General features: G+C 37.5%; 1 protein-coding gene across 6 annotated transcripts in view; it reads right to left on the bottom strand.

Annotated features, from left to right (window-relative positions):
- Positions 1–17,541, bottom strand: part of CNKSR2 (connector enhancer of kinase suppressor of Ras 2) — a 215,176-nt gene that overhangs the window by 158,570 nt on the left and 39,065 nt on the right. For all 6 annotated transcript variants that reach the window (XM_071749698.1, XM_071749682.1, XM_071749687.1 and 3 more), the window contains exon 3: positions 7,347–7,549. In XM_071749698.1, coding sequence (XP_071605799.1) covers positions 7,347–7,549 — 203 coding nt within the window. The remainder of the gene's footprint in view (positions 1–7,346; positions 7,550–17,541) is intronic.

The following is a 17,541-nucleotide window of genomic DNA, read 5'->3' as shown; positions in this document are numbered from 1 at the left end:
ATCACTAAAGTCAACTAACTTCAAAACCCTAATCTATAAGAAATAAGGTTCCCCTAGTATCAGGTGTGACCTAGCTACTAGTTCTCTTCATATTTTTTAAACCAGTGTTTGAGAGAAATAATAAGCCATCTCTGAAGCATGAATTTGTTTATACAAGTGCAAAGCAGGTTGTAACACACATGCATGTATGTAGTATTCAATTTCATGAACTGAGACCTAATTGAACTCTTTAGCAGTATCAGTATCTTTCACAATGAAAAATATATTATCTAATCTTAATTAATTAAGCCACCCTGAAGGACTGGTAGAAAAGCCAGCTACATCAATATAGCATGGCTAATTCCCTCACAGAACTAATATGATTCAACAGCTATTAGTACTCACAATTGCTGACTGCACACGAAGGAAAATCCTTCTCAAGCAATTAAAAGAAAAAAGATGTATGTTGTGAAGGAGATGCATACCTTCAGTGTTTGTATATTACTAAAATTTTCAGCCTCATATGCTGTAGCCTCCTCATCTCTCTTTTTCATACCACATTTGGTTAGGGGTAATTGATATCCAGACATAACTATTCAGTTTTAAAAGTTGCAATTGGTAGTTAGACCATTGTTAGTAAAAGCACTCTCCCAAAATAAATCAGTCAAATTTCATCTCTAGTTGTACTACTGAGCTATTTTATAGCAATAGACTTTGTGAGGGGTTTAAAACCTTATCATACTTATTTTAGCATCCTAACAAGAGAAAACATCCTCAGAATAGCTTCATTAAACATGAGTAAAAAATCTTTCAAAGAGAGAGGTGTCTCTCTTTGAAAGATAACCAAATCACAACTGATTTTTCAAAGGTAAAACACTACACTCAAATAAAAATCTGAATGTACAATATTGTTGCATATATATTTGTCACAAATCTAAGATTCATTTTTCTAGACTTTCATGAAACAAACATTTTATTTGTATTTCTAGTGGAACTGCTTCATGTAGAATGAGGAAAGAAGGCAGTAAAATTCACACTGAGTAAAGGAATTCTTTAAATGAGTGCTCTGTTAAACATCTACAGCTGTTCCAGTTCCAATATGGGCAAGCACCATAGCACCATAGCATTCCTACACAGCTTTGGCATACCATTCCAATAAGCATTAAGGGAAATACATAAAGGAAACATAAGATTCACAGGTTTATGGCTGAAAACCATTTGACAGAAAGTGCATTGTTTGGTGAGTAAAGAACTGCTGAACCCTCTGGATTCCTTTTGTTTGGGTTTTCATTTGTGTTCCCCTGCCATCTTATGCTCCAACCAGATCTACCCTGTCAGAACAGGCAATAACCAAGCACAACTAATAGGACTGAATGAATTCTCTTCTAAAGGACACTTCAAAACAGCAGCACTTTTTTTGTAAGTCAGAAGTTATGGGCTTGTGAACACTCAAGAATAAATTTTCCATTGAATGTTCCTCTTAACTTAAAACTACAAAATAGTCACACCATAAACATCACCAAAGCTCATTCACCAAAAGCAGCGAGACAAAGAAATCCAGCTGAATACATTATACCTATGGTGTGGAAGAAAATATATGTGTTGTGTTTGTCACCATGGTGAAAAGAGGGAGATCCATTTTTGACTGGGGAATGCATTTTGCTACCACAGGTGCTTTCATACAAAGCAGGGTTAAAGGGTGTACTAAAGCTGAACACCTAGAACTGTTCATAGACAACAAGGCATCACAAAAAAAAACCAACTTTAGGCAGTCCACAGAAAGACGTGAAGGTCCTGTTCTCCTGTCCAGACTTAACCAAGAAATCATTCAAGTGTTCTTAACTTTAGGCACAGATTTTAGCCTTACTTAATAGGACTCACGTATACATAAAAGTGCTTTGCTCAATACTAGCACATTTAACCTCTGCTGAAATAACTTGCCCATCAAGGGTTGTAAGTCAAAGGATTACACTCCACCACCCTATGAATATCTCTAAAAGCAGAGCTAGACTTTCCAGGAAGTCCTTTTACTCTGAAACTTTACATTTTGCTACTATTGCCAGTATTTTTACCCATATCTTTTACATGATCAACAATTTTTATTTACAGTTGGGCTTTTTCTTCATCTTGTTCCCTTTTGTCCATGTATTATGTATCCAGACAGCAGTGGTAAATTAATTATTCTGGCACACATTTGTAAGACTGCTATCTTTTCTCTGGCCACAGCACTGAAAGTCTGGAACACAAAATCTATCTCCACAAGATCTCTTTGTTCCTATTACTTAGACTTCAGTCTAATCAGCCGCAGCAGTTTAAGTTTTTTCTTTCCAAAAATGGAATAGCACTAGGGTGAAAAACAAGGGATACAGGAGAGCTGCTGTGAAAGACATATTGAATCCCTGCCCACACAGATGGCTGAGTCAAACAGTACACTAAAAAAACCAGTGTTCCCTGACAAATCCCAATTCAAGACCATTGAAATCTGTGACACAACAGATGCAAAATGTTGTAGCTAACTAATGGAAAGTTGATTATATTTTCCTAAAAACTTAATTGAAAAATAAAATACCATGTTATCTTAGCTGTGTCTTTAATGAAGACTCAATTAAAGCCCTAATAATAACCAACCCCTTCTCACTCCTAGTTGCTAAGCATTATATATATCATATAGTATACAGCATAATATATAGTATATAGTATAAAGCATTTATACTTTATACAGATACAGCTTACTAGTTGCAAAGACCTGAAACATTGTCCTTCGTGTTGCACAAGATAAAGGCTATGAGAAGTCCTTACCCTCATTAACAGGGCCCAAGCACTACAGAATAGACAGGAGCAGGAAGCCCAGAAGCACGACTAAAGAATTTTTCTTGCTTAGTGCAGTCATCAGAAAATACAGATTTCCAGGGTGTTTTCTTGGCAAAGTAGATGGAAGCGCAGTGAAGGTGAACTGGATGTGGCACTTAGTGCCATGGTCTGGTAACTGCAGTGGTAGTGGATCAAAGGTTGGACTTGATGATCTCTGAGGTCCCTTCCAACCCAGCCAATTCTATGATTTTATGATTCTATGAAGACAACATATCAAACCAAGAGCAACATGGAAGATGGCACCAGTAGAAGCAAGGGATGCAAACAAGCTGTACACTGGCAGAGCAAGGAGACATAATGAGGAGAAACACAGTTCACACAGCTGCAACCAAATGTCACCCCAGTTCAGGTTCCCTCAGGATCCTTCCTCTTCCACAAAAATCATTACAGTGCTTCCCAGGTAAGACTATAGTAATGAGCTCTCCCTGTTAAATTCAGCTGTCCCATGAAAGAAAAACATAGCATGTACAGTGGAACTTGGAGGGGTGAAATGGGGTGCTTAAAGGATGTGTAAAAAGAGATGGTTTTGCTCCAAGACTGCTTTCAGTTTGCAGTAGTCTCTGAGTCAACACACCACACTGTGCCAACTTCTGACAAAAATACAGCCTTCTGTCTGTCTGGTTTGGTAAGTTCTGGGACAAAATGTATTAGATGAATCTGAACACCCTTCATGCACGACTCATCACAATTTCAGAAGTACAAGCAATACGTAGCAGCAAATTAGTAGAAAAGGAATGAGATACACGTACAGTATAAGAGCTGGAGGTCTTGGCTAGAGAGAAAGTTAGTTACAGGAATTGCTCAATGCATCAAACTCGGAGCTTGGAAGAATTTTCTGGGATCCCATTGGGTTTCAGTTCATATTTGCCTCTGGACAAAAACTAGGAAGTTTTCACCGGTGTTACTTAAGAAAGTAACATGGTAAAATCCTAACATAATGTTGTTAAAGATGAAAAAAGTAGTTTGATTCTCAAATCATCTGTAAATTCGTGGTGCTGTTAGAGCAAGAAAGCCATGGAAAGATGGTGTATATTTAACTCAGAAGTCTCAGAGGGGCAATGAACAGTGACACGTCCACACACAAAGCAACATCTTTACAAAGTGGTTTTCCAGTGGACTATAAATGTATGCTGTAAGAACAAAATGTCATCTGGGATTAACATAAATAAATGTGTCTAATTTCAATCTCAATTAAATGTGCAGGTACTACTGGACATACTACAGTAAAGAAAAAATAATTTTATGAGTTTAGAGATAGCTTTATGCCACAAAGTTGCAATGCAGTCATGTTGTGGATCCACACTACTGAACTCAAAATAGTAATCCTACTTTAATCATACAGTTTAGAAAAGTCTCTGTTACACCTTATGTTTAGCTTGAGGGATTTATAAAATTTTTACTCAATTTTTATTTTTAGATTGTCTGCAGACGTTCTTCAATTGTACTCATTTACCACTTAGCTTCCAGACTGTAGCATACTTTGTGGTCAGGAGTATAAAGCAAGGAGTTTTCCTTGCTGGGCCAGACTCCAGCTTTGATATTAAACAATAAATTTACATTAAATGAGGTAGTTGGCCAAACTGTGAAGGCAATGTTGTGTGGGTTTTCACTGTAATTCAAAAGAAACATTGAAAAACACATTTATCAGAAGAGCTACACATAATCTTAGCACTGGAAACACAGTGTACAGAAAGCACTGAGGTTTCCTCCCTAGGGTGGAGTGCATCAGCCCTATAAAAGAGAGGAGAATTTCCAAGAACTTGACACATCAGGGAAGAAGGAGGACTCAGAAAGATGGCCAAATAATAAAATTTCCATGAATTACAGGAGTGAAGACTAAAAAACCCACCAATGATGTAACTGGAAGCCTAGAATACCTGCATGATTGTATATATTATTCTTTAACTGTTGAGAAGTATTGCTGGAGACATTTCAATGTCAAGTTCCTTTGAATATCAGACAAGTAGTTACTGGTAATAGTCTAAAACGTGTTTTTCCATCAGCCTAAGAGTTAATTGTCAAGTGCACCATACTTTCAAAAAAAAAAATCAGTTTTTCAAGACAGCACCAATCTCATCAGCAAACTGGGTTGGAAAAAATTGAAAATTAGAGAGAGTATAAAATAAAACACTAAGCTAAAAGATTTTTAAAGTCTTCTGGAAAAGAAGATAGATTTCGTCAGTTGACAAAGTAAGAGGAAGTTAAAATTAAGTCTAAAAAGCTTAAGGACATAATCTGTTAGTGTGATGACAGTTTCTTTACAGGACATTATTGGAGAGCTAGTTCATGCTCCTTTAAATCATCAGCCAATCCCTTTTAAAAATAGCTAGAAGTCTACTACGTTTTCCAGTTCCTAAATGAAACAAAACCAGGAGACTTTTAAAGCCTGGCAATAAAAGCCACCCTAGTTTTCACTAAAACCCAGTCTCTGACATACATCTGGAAGTAGGACTGCCTCAGGCAGAGACCTAGAACAAGGAACGTCCTTGTATCGACCCTGCACACTGGCACTGCAAGTGCCACAGCAAAAGTAACTCAGCAAATCCCAGCTTTTACACTCCTTTTGAAAATTGTGCCTGTCCTAAGGAGGTCCTAATAGATTGTAAATGTCCTACAGAATCACTGTAAAAGGAGACCTACCTAGAGCAGCAAGAGAAGCTCAAGTTGTATGGAGTTATCACCATCCCCTACACATAAAAAAACATCACTGCACTTCTACACCAGTAGGAATGGGTTGCTAGCTGCTTTTTCCAGATGTGACCTGAAAAACACTGCATGGGGGCAGAGTAGAATGGATCTTACAGTAGGGTGAATAACTCTAATAGCCCTTCTCTCTCACACACCCTGGAGATGGAAGTGGTGTTAAAAGCCAACCAAAAAAGTAAACTTTGAGTCTCAGATTTAATAGTAACAGCTCTGCACAATAAAATTAAATCCATGTTCCTGACTTCAAATACTTTATTTTAAAAATCTTCCTATCTCCCCCTAGTGGCCCCAATATCTTCTTAAAAGGAATATAATAAGCAGAATCCTACTGATCTCCAGATGTTCCCACTTTTTAAGAAAAGTGCAGTCATTGGTCTACTTTAATCCTAATTTGGGGGCTTCACAAAGAAGGAAAAACAAACTTAACCAAAATACTCACATGTTCATAAATCAGAAAGGTCTTGCATGCATGTTTTTAGAAATTATTTTAGAAATATTCCTTCTCTGACACTAAAACCTGCTAACAGACTTATCTCTGACAAATACAATATAGTCACCTTGATAAACATAATTTTATGAAGAGGTGATTCTCAACACACTTCTGAGCTACAACCACATTTTACAGACTGGATTTGTCCTTTAATACTTAAAGTGAATAATTTGGGCACAGTGCTTCATTAGTGCTCAAATGCAATTGTTTCCTTGCATCAACAGCTACTTTCTTCCTGAAGTTTAATAACTAAATTCTTATTAAGATAACAAAACCACATTGTTTTTCAATGTGTTAAATGTACATATATTTTAAAGGTTACTTTTTAATACCAGACTACTTTATGCAGAAAAAAAACCAAAACCCAGAACAATTTCCACTTTGTAACTAGTAGTCTTTATCCATTAGCCACAATTCCAATTAGAAAAAAATCAAGGTTATTTCTAAATAGAAAGAAGTAGCAAAAAACTGATCAGCCTATGCTAATGAACATGAGTTTCCACTGTTCCTTCTGTTTCGAAGCCCAGAATGATTTTCTATTCTCAGCCAAAAATTATTTGATGTGAGAAAAAGTGAAGCCTATAGGTTTTCCAAGTAACAACAGGCTAGAGGCAGAGCTAAAAATACGTTCCTGATTTTTAAGTCTCTATACTAAACTCTTTCCATGAGATTTTATTGCTTCTATGAGCAACTAATGTTAAACATCTAAATAGAAATTTAGAAGCCCAGCTTTATATAGTCTCGTTTTTCAACTTGGAGAAAGCCTAGAAATGGAAGAGAAAAGAAGCAGCAATGGTAGCTGCAGACTATGGACCAAAAGAAAGAGTTTGGAGTTCAGCTTAAGAAATGGAAAAGCCATTTTATGTCCCACCTAAGTCTTTCATATGGAAATAATTTATGGGACATAGGCCAGTTTTCCTCAGGAAAATGTAGCACAACAAAACCCACAAAAGTTAATCCAAATAATTCTGTTGGATTTTAAGAATTACACAAAGATCATACTCCAAACAAAACTTCAACTGCTGGATGCAAAGTAAGATACATCTTTAAATCAGGATAAGGATTTTATTTTTGTTGATAAAAATGCACAGTGATTCATTTTATGAAGACGTACAGATAGTCTAATTTTAACTACTTCAGGATTTTCCATAAACATCTTAAATACCTGCTACCAACATCCTCTCAGAATCTGTAAAAGAGTTCTGCCTTCATTTCAGTGTCTACATTACATTTTGTAAAGAAGCTGGGGTTTGTGCATGTATATGATCTGGTTACCTGTGACACATTTGGAAGATTTTACCTGTCCAACCAAGCCAGCAGACTCTTAGCTGCTCCTATCAGGTCCACTACCGACGTCAGAAAATCATTCGGTAATTTGCGGCTGGTCCTTCCATCATAGTGACCACTCCTCCTCCTCCCAGTAATGAAGTTCTGTAGGTTTTTGGCAGATGCATTGAGTTTGTGAGAAAGGGTTTTTAGATTTTCTGTTTCCAAACCATAGTTCTGCATTGAAAAAAAAATGACAAGGGAAAAAAAGTTAGCTTTGCAGCTGAACATGAAGTACCGAGAACAGCAAGACTGCTCTTCTGCTTCAGAAGTTAACCATTCCTAATAATTAAGGTAGAATACACCCACTCATTAGTTTTTGAATGTATGGCATGTTCTGTTTCTAATGTGCATAAAAATAGAACAAAAGAAGAGCAAAATTATGAGTGATCTTTTAGATGGTTTTAAGTGCACTGAGAAAAACATCTCAACATGAAGAAAAAAACTAGTCTAAGAGATTGACTGTAAAAGCAGTGCATTGGTCTCAAGTTGATCAGAAATGTCTCTCAGTAGAGCTGATGGTTAGGGGTCAGTCCCTCATGTCCGTATGAACAGCAGTTCCTAAAATCACATTAGGCAAGAGGGCTTGCAACTAGCAGAAATATGCATTATGGACACAGTATGACATGAAATTGCTTTGGCTGGTTGCAGTGAAGGAAGCATATTAATTATCTTATTTTTATTCCTGTTAGCAATAAAGGACCATCATAATCACAGACCAGAGAACACAGGGCTACTCTGCTCAATAGCTGTGTTGCCCTTTCAAAGTCAAATTGTAAACTTTGCTTCCATTTAACAGTCAATCCCTTAAAATTAAATTATGTTCCTCAGCTGTGCAGCAAAGATAGAAATAAGTATGCAGAGATATTAACAAATAATTCTTGAAAATCCTTCAAATATACAAATGTTGATGAAACAGCTCTAGAGAATGCCCTAATTTAATGATCAATTACAATATATTTTAGTATCATGAGCGATTTGATACTTCTGTAAGATTTGTTTTCCTCAGATGCAAAGAACAGAGTGATTTCAAAATAGATCTTCTGCCTTTGTAAATGAGTAAAGAATTGCACAGACTTGAGCTTATTACTCCTGTAAAAGAAAGGTGGGACTTCTGAGGGTGTTCCTCATCTTAACCACATCACAGGGCTATAGCATTGGGTGCACAAAACTTGTTCAGTTGACGATGGAAAGGGCTACTTACTACTGATGGTGGACCACTTCCTACCAAAAATGATGATGGAATAGGACACAGAAGCACCTCAGCTGCCCACAGAAAAATCTGCTTCCTAACTGCACCCTCTGTCCTCACCAACTCTCCTGTCAGCCCCCCAGTTTGGTCCCCATGCTGATCTCTCTGATTTACCTTAGTTCTTTTTTTCTATAGGAAATGGAGGTTGTGAGATTATTTTTATTATTTACAGAAGTTGTCATGCTCCTAATCCAAACCATCTACTAAATTTCCTCTTTAATTACACAGGGACTTGAGGAACATAGCAGTGCAGGTAAGACCCTCTCATAATGTCCATTCCCAAGCAAATGGGAGACAATAATGAAAAGACAAGATTTCAGCACACAGCTTGTCTGCCATCTCTCAGCCAGCTCCTCTTTGTGCCTATAAACCAAAACCACTCTGTGAGGGAGAGCTAAAACAACAGCCATCTCTCCTCAGCAGAGGATACACTTTGGGAATTCACTTAAGGACAAAGTGACCATATGCTAAGACTGCACTTTAAAAAAACACTACTGCAACTTTTGTGAACAGCCATATTTTGGGCAAGGAAGCCTTTGTGGGCACATTTCTCAACTGCACAGTTTGTGCACAGGGACCTCCCTCTGACACCATACTCAGGTCCCAATTAGACAAACGGTATGTTTGGGCAGTGACTTTTCCACCATGTAAATATTTGATTGCAGATTTACAACAGATAGAGCTGGGTTATGAATAAAAAATTAAAAGACAAAAACAATAAATTGGGATGGAAAACTAAAAAGTGCTTCATTATGCAGCTAAACACCTAGTAATAAATAATTTATTAAATCAGTCCAAATTAAAGAGATAAACATCAGATAAAAAGAAATTTGTTTCTGTTGTTGTGGCTGAGAAAGTACAATGGAGATGTAGGACTGGGTAGGAGTAAAACAGAAAAAAAAACAAAAAACAAACAGGTTTATTCTTATTTCATCCTGTTTCTTGATCATCCAGCTCATTTTGGCAAAACAAATGAAAGACATTCTGGATGCAAGATACATCACATTAAATTCTCACAGATCAGCTGAACCAAAACCCCCCCAAAAAGTGAGCCCCGTGACACCCATGCAACACAGCTCTCACCTTCCCCAAACATGGGGAGTGCATGGGGAAAACCTGCAAACCACAGGCTGGCCACAGGGCTCCTCCAGTGTTTCCTTCTTCCTGACACAGCAAAGTGTTGAATTTCTTAATCCAGAGGGCTGTTACTAAGAAACTGAGTGTGATTATCTGAACTTGCCTTCAAACTGAGGCAGGGTCCCTCACTTCCCCAGCCCAGCCGCAAGCAGCACCCACGGCTGCAGGCCTAACACTGAGGCCTAGGTTGGATTCCAACACTTCTCCTCCACAACCTCAAATTATTTCAACTCCTTCTCTTTCTCCATCCCCCACTTAGTCACCTGGTCTGTACCTCATCTGCTGAATGAGGGAGGTGTTGGGTACCAGACTGTGCCAGCACACCATGCTCATCACGGCGGAAAGCCTGATGGGCAATGTGCAAGGCTCCAGTCCCACCCAAAACCAGAGCACCAGCTAAAAGAAAACCTGCAATATTGAACACTGCAGACCAAGCAACACAATACTTAAAAATTTATCCTTTGACAAGCAAATAGGTTGCATTTATGTACATGCTACTGTAGAAAATCAGCTCCTATAAAAGCTTAGTAGCCTGTTTTTAATATCTCAAATGACAGCCGCCTACAGACACTGTTTTTTTCACCATAAGATACATGGAAATGAAGAGGCAATGTTATCAAAGTCCATTTTCACAAATATCCATCGAATGTGTGCATGTTCTTTAACATAAAAAACGGAGGGACAAATGTTATGCCTAAGCTACATATAAAATCCAGTATTACATGACAAATGGCACTGGTTTTGGCAAAGCCTCCACCTGTAGACAGATCAGTCCAGGGATGGACAATACAGAGATTATTTTCAAGCAGAAAATATTTTTGGGCAGCTGTGTTTAATTGAAGCCTTCAAGTAGAAGGATCACAAAACAGCAACCAACCTAACAAAATCCCCACTTTGTTTATCACTAAAATTTCTGGCCCGCATTAAAAACTAACAAAGAGTTGCATGTTCTAATGTAGGAAAAAGGCTTACTAAAATAATAGGTGCCAAGTGTAATCATGCTTTATATGCCATACTATATTATTAACAATACAGTTTTCTTAGAAATGCACTGCATTTATTTTCAAGCAATATAAGAAGATAATTGCAGGCCAAGGAGACAATTGTGTTTTACTCTACTCTGAATTTAGCCAGCACTAACACAAGTTAGGCTTTCATCAGCCAAAATAAATTTACAGTCACTGAAAGAATCACAAAGAAATCTCTGCATGCTTGTAGGGATTATGAGAAGTGAAGCAAGGCTATGCATCTGCTTCCTCAATGAGAAGCCGTGCAGCAAGGATCTCTTCAGAGACACCCCACCTCAACAGAAACAGCTCTAATGGAGTCTCTTCTGGCAATCAGAAAACAAGAAGTTGATGAAGCCAAGCTACGGAGTAATAGCTTGTCAGCAGGTGTTTGATCTAAAGGTGGTAGGAGCTATTAATAGACATTTTACCTGCTAATTACTTTTCTATAGCTTCACATGACAGTGTGAGTGATGAATTGTAGCTCTTTTCTTCACATGCTGGCAGGCAGCAGCTCTCATCACCACTGATGAGTTTTGCTTCTTTTTATGGTGAAAGGAGGCAGCCTAGTCCCTCTGCCAGCCCAACTTTGCACCAGCACCACAGGGTAGGAAGAGAGCTCAGTAACCAAACTTTGGAAGTGAAGTGAACTATTTTTGGATTGGCTTGATCAGTGCTCATTAGTTGTTCGTTCCTCCCCACAATTAACAACAGAAAAATAAACATAAAATCAGAACTTGCTTTATCTTTTTCCTGCGTTACATTCACTTAACCCTCACTAGCAGGGAAGTGCACCTCACTCTGTGAGCACAGAGTATAAAGTGTTCCAAACTCATACAGTTCTAACTATATCTGCTGGCTCAGACTGGGTGTCAAGAAAATGCTGAGACCTTTAGTTTAAGGTATTTTTAAGCTGAGCATTGCAAGTGCAAAGACACCTCAGCTACCTAAAAAAGCCAAAATCAAACCAAAAGAAGTCTGGATCTAAACAATATGCAATAAAGACATAGCCACAGTCCCATTAACAAGTCCAAAAATCCCCCAGAAGAGATGTCATGATCACAATTTTTATGCAACCAAGCACAATGGCCATGTTAAGTTCAAGGACATTATTGGACTCCTACAAATGATTTAAGGTGGAGAAATGAGCATATGGCCTCTTTGCCTGCCTCCCTAAGTAAGTGTTTCTTCTCTTTCAGCCCTAAATAAATGTTTCTTCTCTTTCAGGCCAGAAAGCTGCTGGAAACAATGTAGAGCAAAAGGCACACAGTGACCAGTGCTAACTCTTACTGAAGAGACATGAAATCGAAAATGAAAGTATTGCTGGACCACTGGAGCTTGGGGACAAAAGTAAAATAAAAGGAGTTTCTCCAGGCATGCAGAGCAGATATCAGTGCTTACATCGGTTAATTTCTGCAGCCCTTCTGGAGAAGGCAACACAACTGCATAAAGGACAGAAGGTAATGGTTTGTTTTTCTTTGGCAAATATTCAGTGCCACACACACAAATAAAGAAGGAAAAAAATGGCAGCCTTTTGAAAAGACAAATAGAACGGTTTATATAACTATGCTGTGTAATAAATTAAGTGGCAGAGTGTAATAAACTAGATGTGAAAAAATGTAACTTCTCAGTTATGCCTCTCAGAAATATGGATAACAACTACAAAGAAAAAATCCTGTTTTATCTCTAATGTAGCATTTTTAAAAGTCTTATTCACAGTTTCAGGCAAGAATAGCACATAAGTTAAGAAATTAACTTAAGATAACATCAGCTGAGCTTAATTTTGCTCCTCTCTATTTTTCAGGTTTTCGTCTTCCATACTTTATTCTTCAGCAACATTTCTGTATTGCTTTTAAACAAGCAACCTGGAAACAGAAAAGTTTAAAGAGTCCTCAGCTCTCCAGAGTCCTGGGTAAGTTTTCAAATGAATAATCAAAACAGCATCACATGGACAGCACTGCACATGGCAGCCAACTCAAAACCATGACTCAAAATCTGGGGCAGCCAAAAATTCACGAAGAAAAATTCCAACACTTGTCTCCAAAGTAGTTTTTAAAAACTAACAAAATGCACCTGAAACTCATTCCTCAGAACAGTTGGCTAAACACATCCCACAGAGTACAAGGCAGATAGCTTACCAGACCAAAGGTGCAATCAACTGAGAACAGAGCTTGTCATATGGAAGATGCTTTATGTAACTTTATACCTCATCAGATCTGCCTACAACATGTATTTCTAACAGCCCTTTTTCCAGTGTCACAGAATGCCAACACTAAGGTTATCTCTCCTTCAAGTAGCACTGACATATGGGGTAATTTAGAAGTGCACAACACATGATCCTTACACATGTTTCATAAACACAGTACATAAGAAGAAAAAGCCAGACAGCTCAAATGACACCGATAATTTGCTGCAATCATTCAACATAAATTGATTTAAAGGCAAATGGTTTCGAAGAGTATAAATATTTGTCCTAAATGTTTGCAGTTGGGAAAAACTCAAACCTGGGGAAGATTGATAATCATCATCATTTTCCTGAAAAAAGCCCTTCTTCTTCCACAGCACAATCAAGTAACACATCAAAAAGCCAAGCCCTGGTTATGCTTTGTAGCACTAATAGAGCAATTATATAACTATTCTTCTTACTCATATTCAATCAGCAGACACTGCAAGACCAAGTGCTCATTATTTCTTTGTTTTTCTACTTTCTCATGTAATTTTGTCCCTAGCCAGCCAAGTGCTCTTGTTTCTCCAGAATTCAAAATACATCTCGGGTATTCAGTTACATGCCTTTCACAAAATCTCAAAACAGTGAATCAACAGTTTTATGAGGAAAAAAATTAGATTGCTATGAACACACTACCTCTTTAAAACATTTTACACTGTAACAGCCCTTTCTATCCAGTCTGCTTTTAATGAGGGGGGCTGGACTTTAAAAGGCTTCTTCAAACCTAGACCATGCTACATTTCTATGACAAAAAGCAGCTAAGAAAAATATCCAGGATCCACAAGTGATTCTTAAGGCAGACGGGAAGGAGATTCATCCTTTGCATACAGACATACTTACAGATACATTGCTCTGGCACACAAAAGGGTTTACTGCAGTTCTGTATAGAAGATCTACTAACAAGAACAGCAAACATTTCCAATGTGATCTACATGAGCTATCAGAAACCCTTGAACTCTGTAGCTTTATTGATCTGGTGATGGACTTTGGGATTTTCTCTGCAGTTAAGCTACCTCAGGCTGGAGACAGGAAGGGAGATGATATATAGGCAGAACTTTAACTTGCAAAGGGCAAAGCAAAAAGGGCCAGCCATTTTTCTGCTATGTGCATGCAGAATTTCAGCTATAAATCCCAACTTCACTACATACAAATATCAATTCTGAAATGAATTGTTCCTCATTTAGCACTTCAGTGATTAAGTCTGATATTCACTGCTACTGACAAAAGTCATTTTAAGATCTGACTAGTGATAAGGGCAAAGGAAAGGATTTCTGTGTAAGAAATGTCAAGAAGATAAAACTAAGATAAAACACATAATTCTTAAGAGGAATCCAATCATTCATGAGTAAAGTAGGTCTATTTTTTACAGTCATTTGCATATAAATGTTTTGTGTTACTGGTAAATGATAAGTAATTTCAAGCTGTTAGTGCACACCAATGTTTTCTCTGCCGAACAATAGTGCTATTTCATCTGCTGCAATCTTCTAGCTTTACAGATTTAAATACACAGTGTATAATAAGTTCCTGTGCAGCCATAGATGATTTAAGCAAATAGGTACTGAAACCAATACTGAAACCAGTATGTTGTACCAAGCAAAAACTGTTTTGTTTTTTAACCAAATTTTATTCTGCACAAATGTAGATTCTCTGAAGAAGTATTTTGCAAATTCACACGAACTCTACAAGGTTCTTTGTTTAAGGAAAACTAAAGCATTCAAAAGTAATTTCTGAAGATTTCTAAATATTCTTATCTTCTTAGAAGAAAATATTTCCCCTTAAAAAGTATATTTGAAAATGTTTTAAATCAAACAAAACCAATTTAATGTTAATTCAAGCAAAATATAAATGATATTTCTGAGAAGTAAAACAAGCAAAAATTCCTCATGTATCAAGGTGTTGGGGTGATACAAAAATATCTTTGGCTGTGTGGCCTTTAGTCTTTGTATTCTCCAGACTGAGAGAAAAAGGGTAGAATTTTCTGGGAAAAATATGATGCCAAGGAGATATAAAATTGAGTCCATGGACAATGAGGAAAATATGGTGATACTCAGTTTTGATAAATGAAACACCACCTCCTGACAAACAGATGATGGAAAAAGCATTACGGTCATTTCATTGCTTTCTGCAGCCCAGGTAGGTATTTCAGGAGCTGCAAGACTTCCAGATGTATTCCAAGACTGAAGACAGTAAAATAATCTGATGACATTATCTAAGTAATCTGTTCTTCTGTATGCATTCCTTTTTTATAAGCATCACCCTAGCTTTTCCTCAATTTATTTTCTCTTGGCATTGTTCGTTTACCTCCAGGTCTTAAAGCAACCATGAGAGAAACATGGCTCATTGCATTTTATGTGTTGATGAAGGTCTGCTACACTGCCATTTGTCTACTGATAAAATGTAAATGTAGACCAGATTCACTATCACAAGATACTGGAAAAGATCATATTGAGGCTGGAGCTAGATGATAATTTCATAACTGGTGAACAAATGTACCTTTTATATACTGAATATATTGCTATACTGTTTTTCTTATGTCTCTAGAGCTAGACATGCAGTTTTTTAGTTTAACATTTTTCAAGCTGTTTTGAGATGTCAATTATTTTTTGAGATTTTGTCAGTATGAATAAACACATCCACATCAAGCATGAATCTACCCCTTTGTGCACCTAGTGTGATCTTGGATTCACGTCCTGGTTTTGACAGAAAGAGACAAGAGACATGCTCTGCCAGAATCAGAGCAACTCTGCAGGCTTAACTACATCATGGTGTTTCCTCAAGGACTGATCAAAAGCCATGCAACAACGAAATACCATCACAGACCTCACTTCTTCTTACTTTTAAGCACAGATATTATATCCTTTATCTTGTACTTTTTGACATACGGATTTTATGAAACACAAAACCACACTGAGAGAAGATAATCACAGATTGAGGGAGAAAGTGAAGAAAAAAAACACATTAGTTACATTGCCTGCTCTCTCCTGGAGCATGCTCAGCTTCAGTGCTGGTATGTGATATACATGCCCCCATCATTATCAGCAAGTGTGACCTGTAAAAGTAGTAGCAGCTGGGCAAAAGCTTTATTCTTCCTTCTTTGAAGCACCATAAGAAAAGAAAAACTGTGAATCTCACCCCCGGGATTCTTGCTGTCTTGTCAAGAGCACAACATGGCAGCCTAGCAGCCATGAGAGACTCTACTAAGATGGATAACAGGTACTGTTTGTTTTCTCATCAGCTAATGAACATGGGGGGAAGGATCTATTTGTTACAAATGCTTATGACAGGAAGAAAATACTGAGAAAGACCAAAGCCACCCACCCTCCTACTGTCAAAAATCAATAAAGGACATCCTGTAAATAGTGCTATCAATCTTAATTGGTTCCCAACTATTATTACAACAAGCAGTTTGTCTATTTAGCACTGTTCAATAGCCTCTGTCTGAGTTAAGGTGGTCCCATGCTCTCTCCATACCATCCAAATATGCTTTTTCAGGTTCTCCACTTTCCTTCAGGAAGAAAATGTTGCCCTGTGAATGGCAGGGATGCAACACAAGCAGCTGGTTTGCCATTATCCACAGCTGACTGGGCAGAAACTGCAGGTAGTAATTTACCCCCAAAATTTGCTGGAAAGCAGAGCAGGGGGAAAGAGGATCCTAAAACACATCACCTATCAACATTTCAGAAGATTTCTTCACTGATGGTAACTCTATCTTGCAAATTCCCCTGCAGAGTGGAAGCAAGAATAAACAGCAGAAGGTGGTTCTGTCTGCCTCTATTTTACTTGGTGCCAAAAACGGTTTAAGTGGTCATTCATGGACTTGGACAGAATGGGAAGAAGAATCAGAAATTACAATCCTTTTGGTTTATAATGATTATTTTAAAATCAGAAATTACACTTGCAAGGCAAAATTAGCATTACTATGCCACCCATTATCTCCAGCATCCAAATAGATACTCATTTGGATGGTATCCTTGAAACTCACGCCAAATGCTACCACGAAACTTCTGTAAAAATCCTATGAAAAAGGAGAAAAAAATATATAACTCTTAGTAATAACTTTTATTTTAAAAATCCTTGCACAGTGACTACCTGTACTACACTGGAGAGTCATAGATCTAAAGATTTCTTAAACAATCCAGTCAACATTAGAGGCTAATCAGGAGAACGGAAGAGCACTAAACAGGACAGATACTTACTGATGCAATAAAAAGGGAAAGCTTGCAAGTATAGGACCTCTATAGCCAAAGGGATTGGCTCTGAATTAAATTTCCTAGGAGGTTTATCTTACTGGTGAACAATAAATTCAAATTAAATCCACTAAAATCAATACAACAATCACATTTTGTATCCCTAAGCAGCCATCAGGAGCCAATTGTGAGACTGTAGAAACCTCAGCTTAAATGAGAAACTGTGATCTGAACCTGTGCTACTGTATTTCAGTGTTGAAGTTTCCTTTAAGATGAACTCAGAAAAGCAGACAATGCTGTATGTGCAACAAGGACCAGGAAAGTAGAAATTGCTGCATGAATTAAGGTTGCAGTGTTAG

This window comes from Heliangelus exortis, chromosome 1, assembly GCF_036169615.1.
Source record: "Heliangelus exortis chromosome 1, bHelExo1.hap1, whole genome shotgun sequence".
Taxonomy (NCBI): domain Eukaryota; kingdom Metazoa; phylum Chordata; class Aves; order Apodiformes; family Trochilidae; genus Heliangelus; species Heliangelus exortis.
The sequence above is the reverse complement of the archived record's forward strand: the minus strand, read 5'-3'. Positions and strand labels throughout refer to the sequence as shown.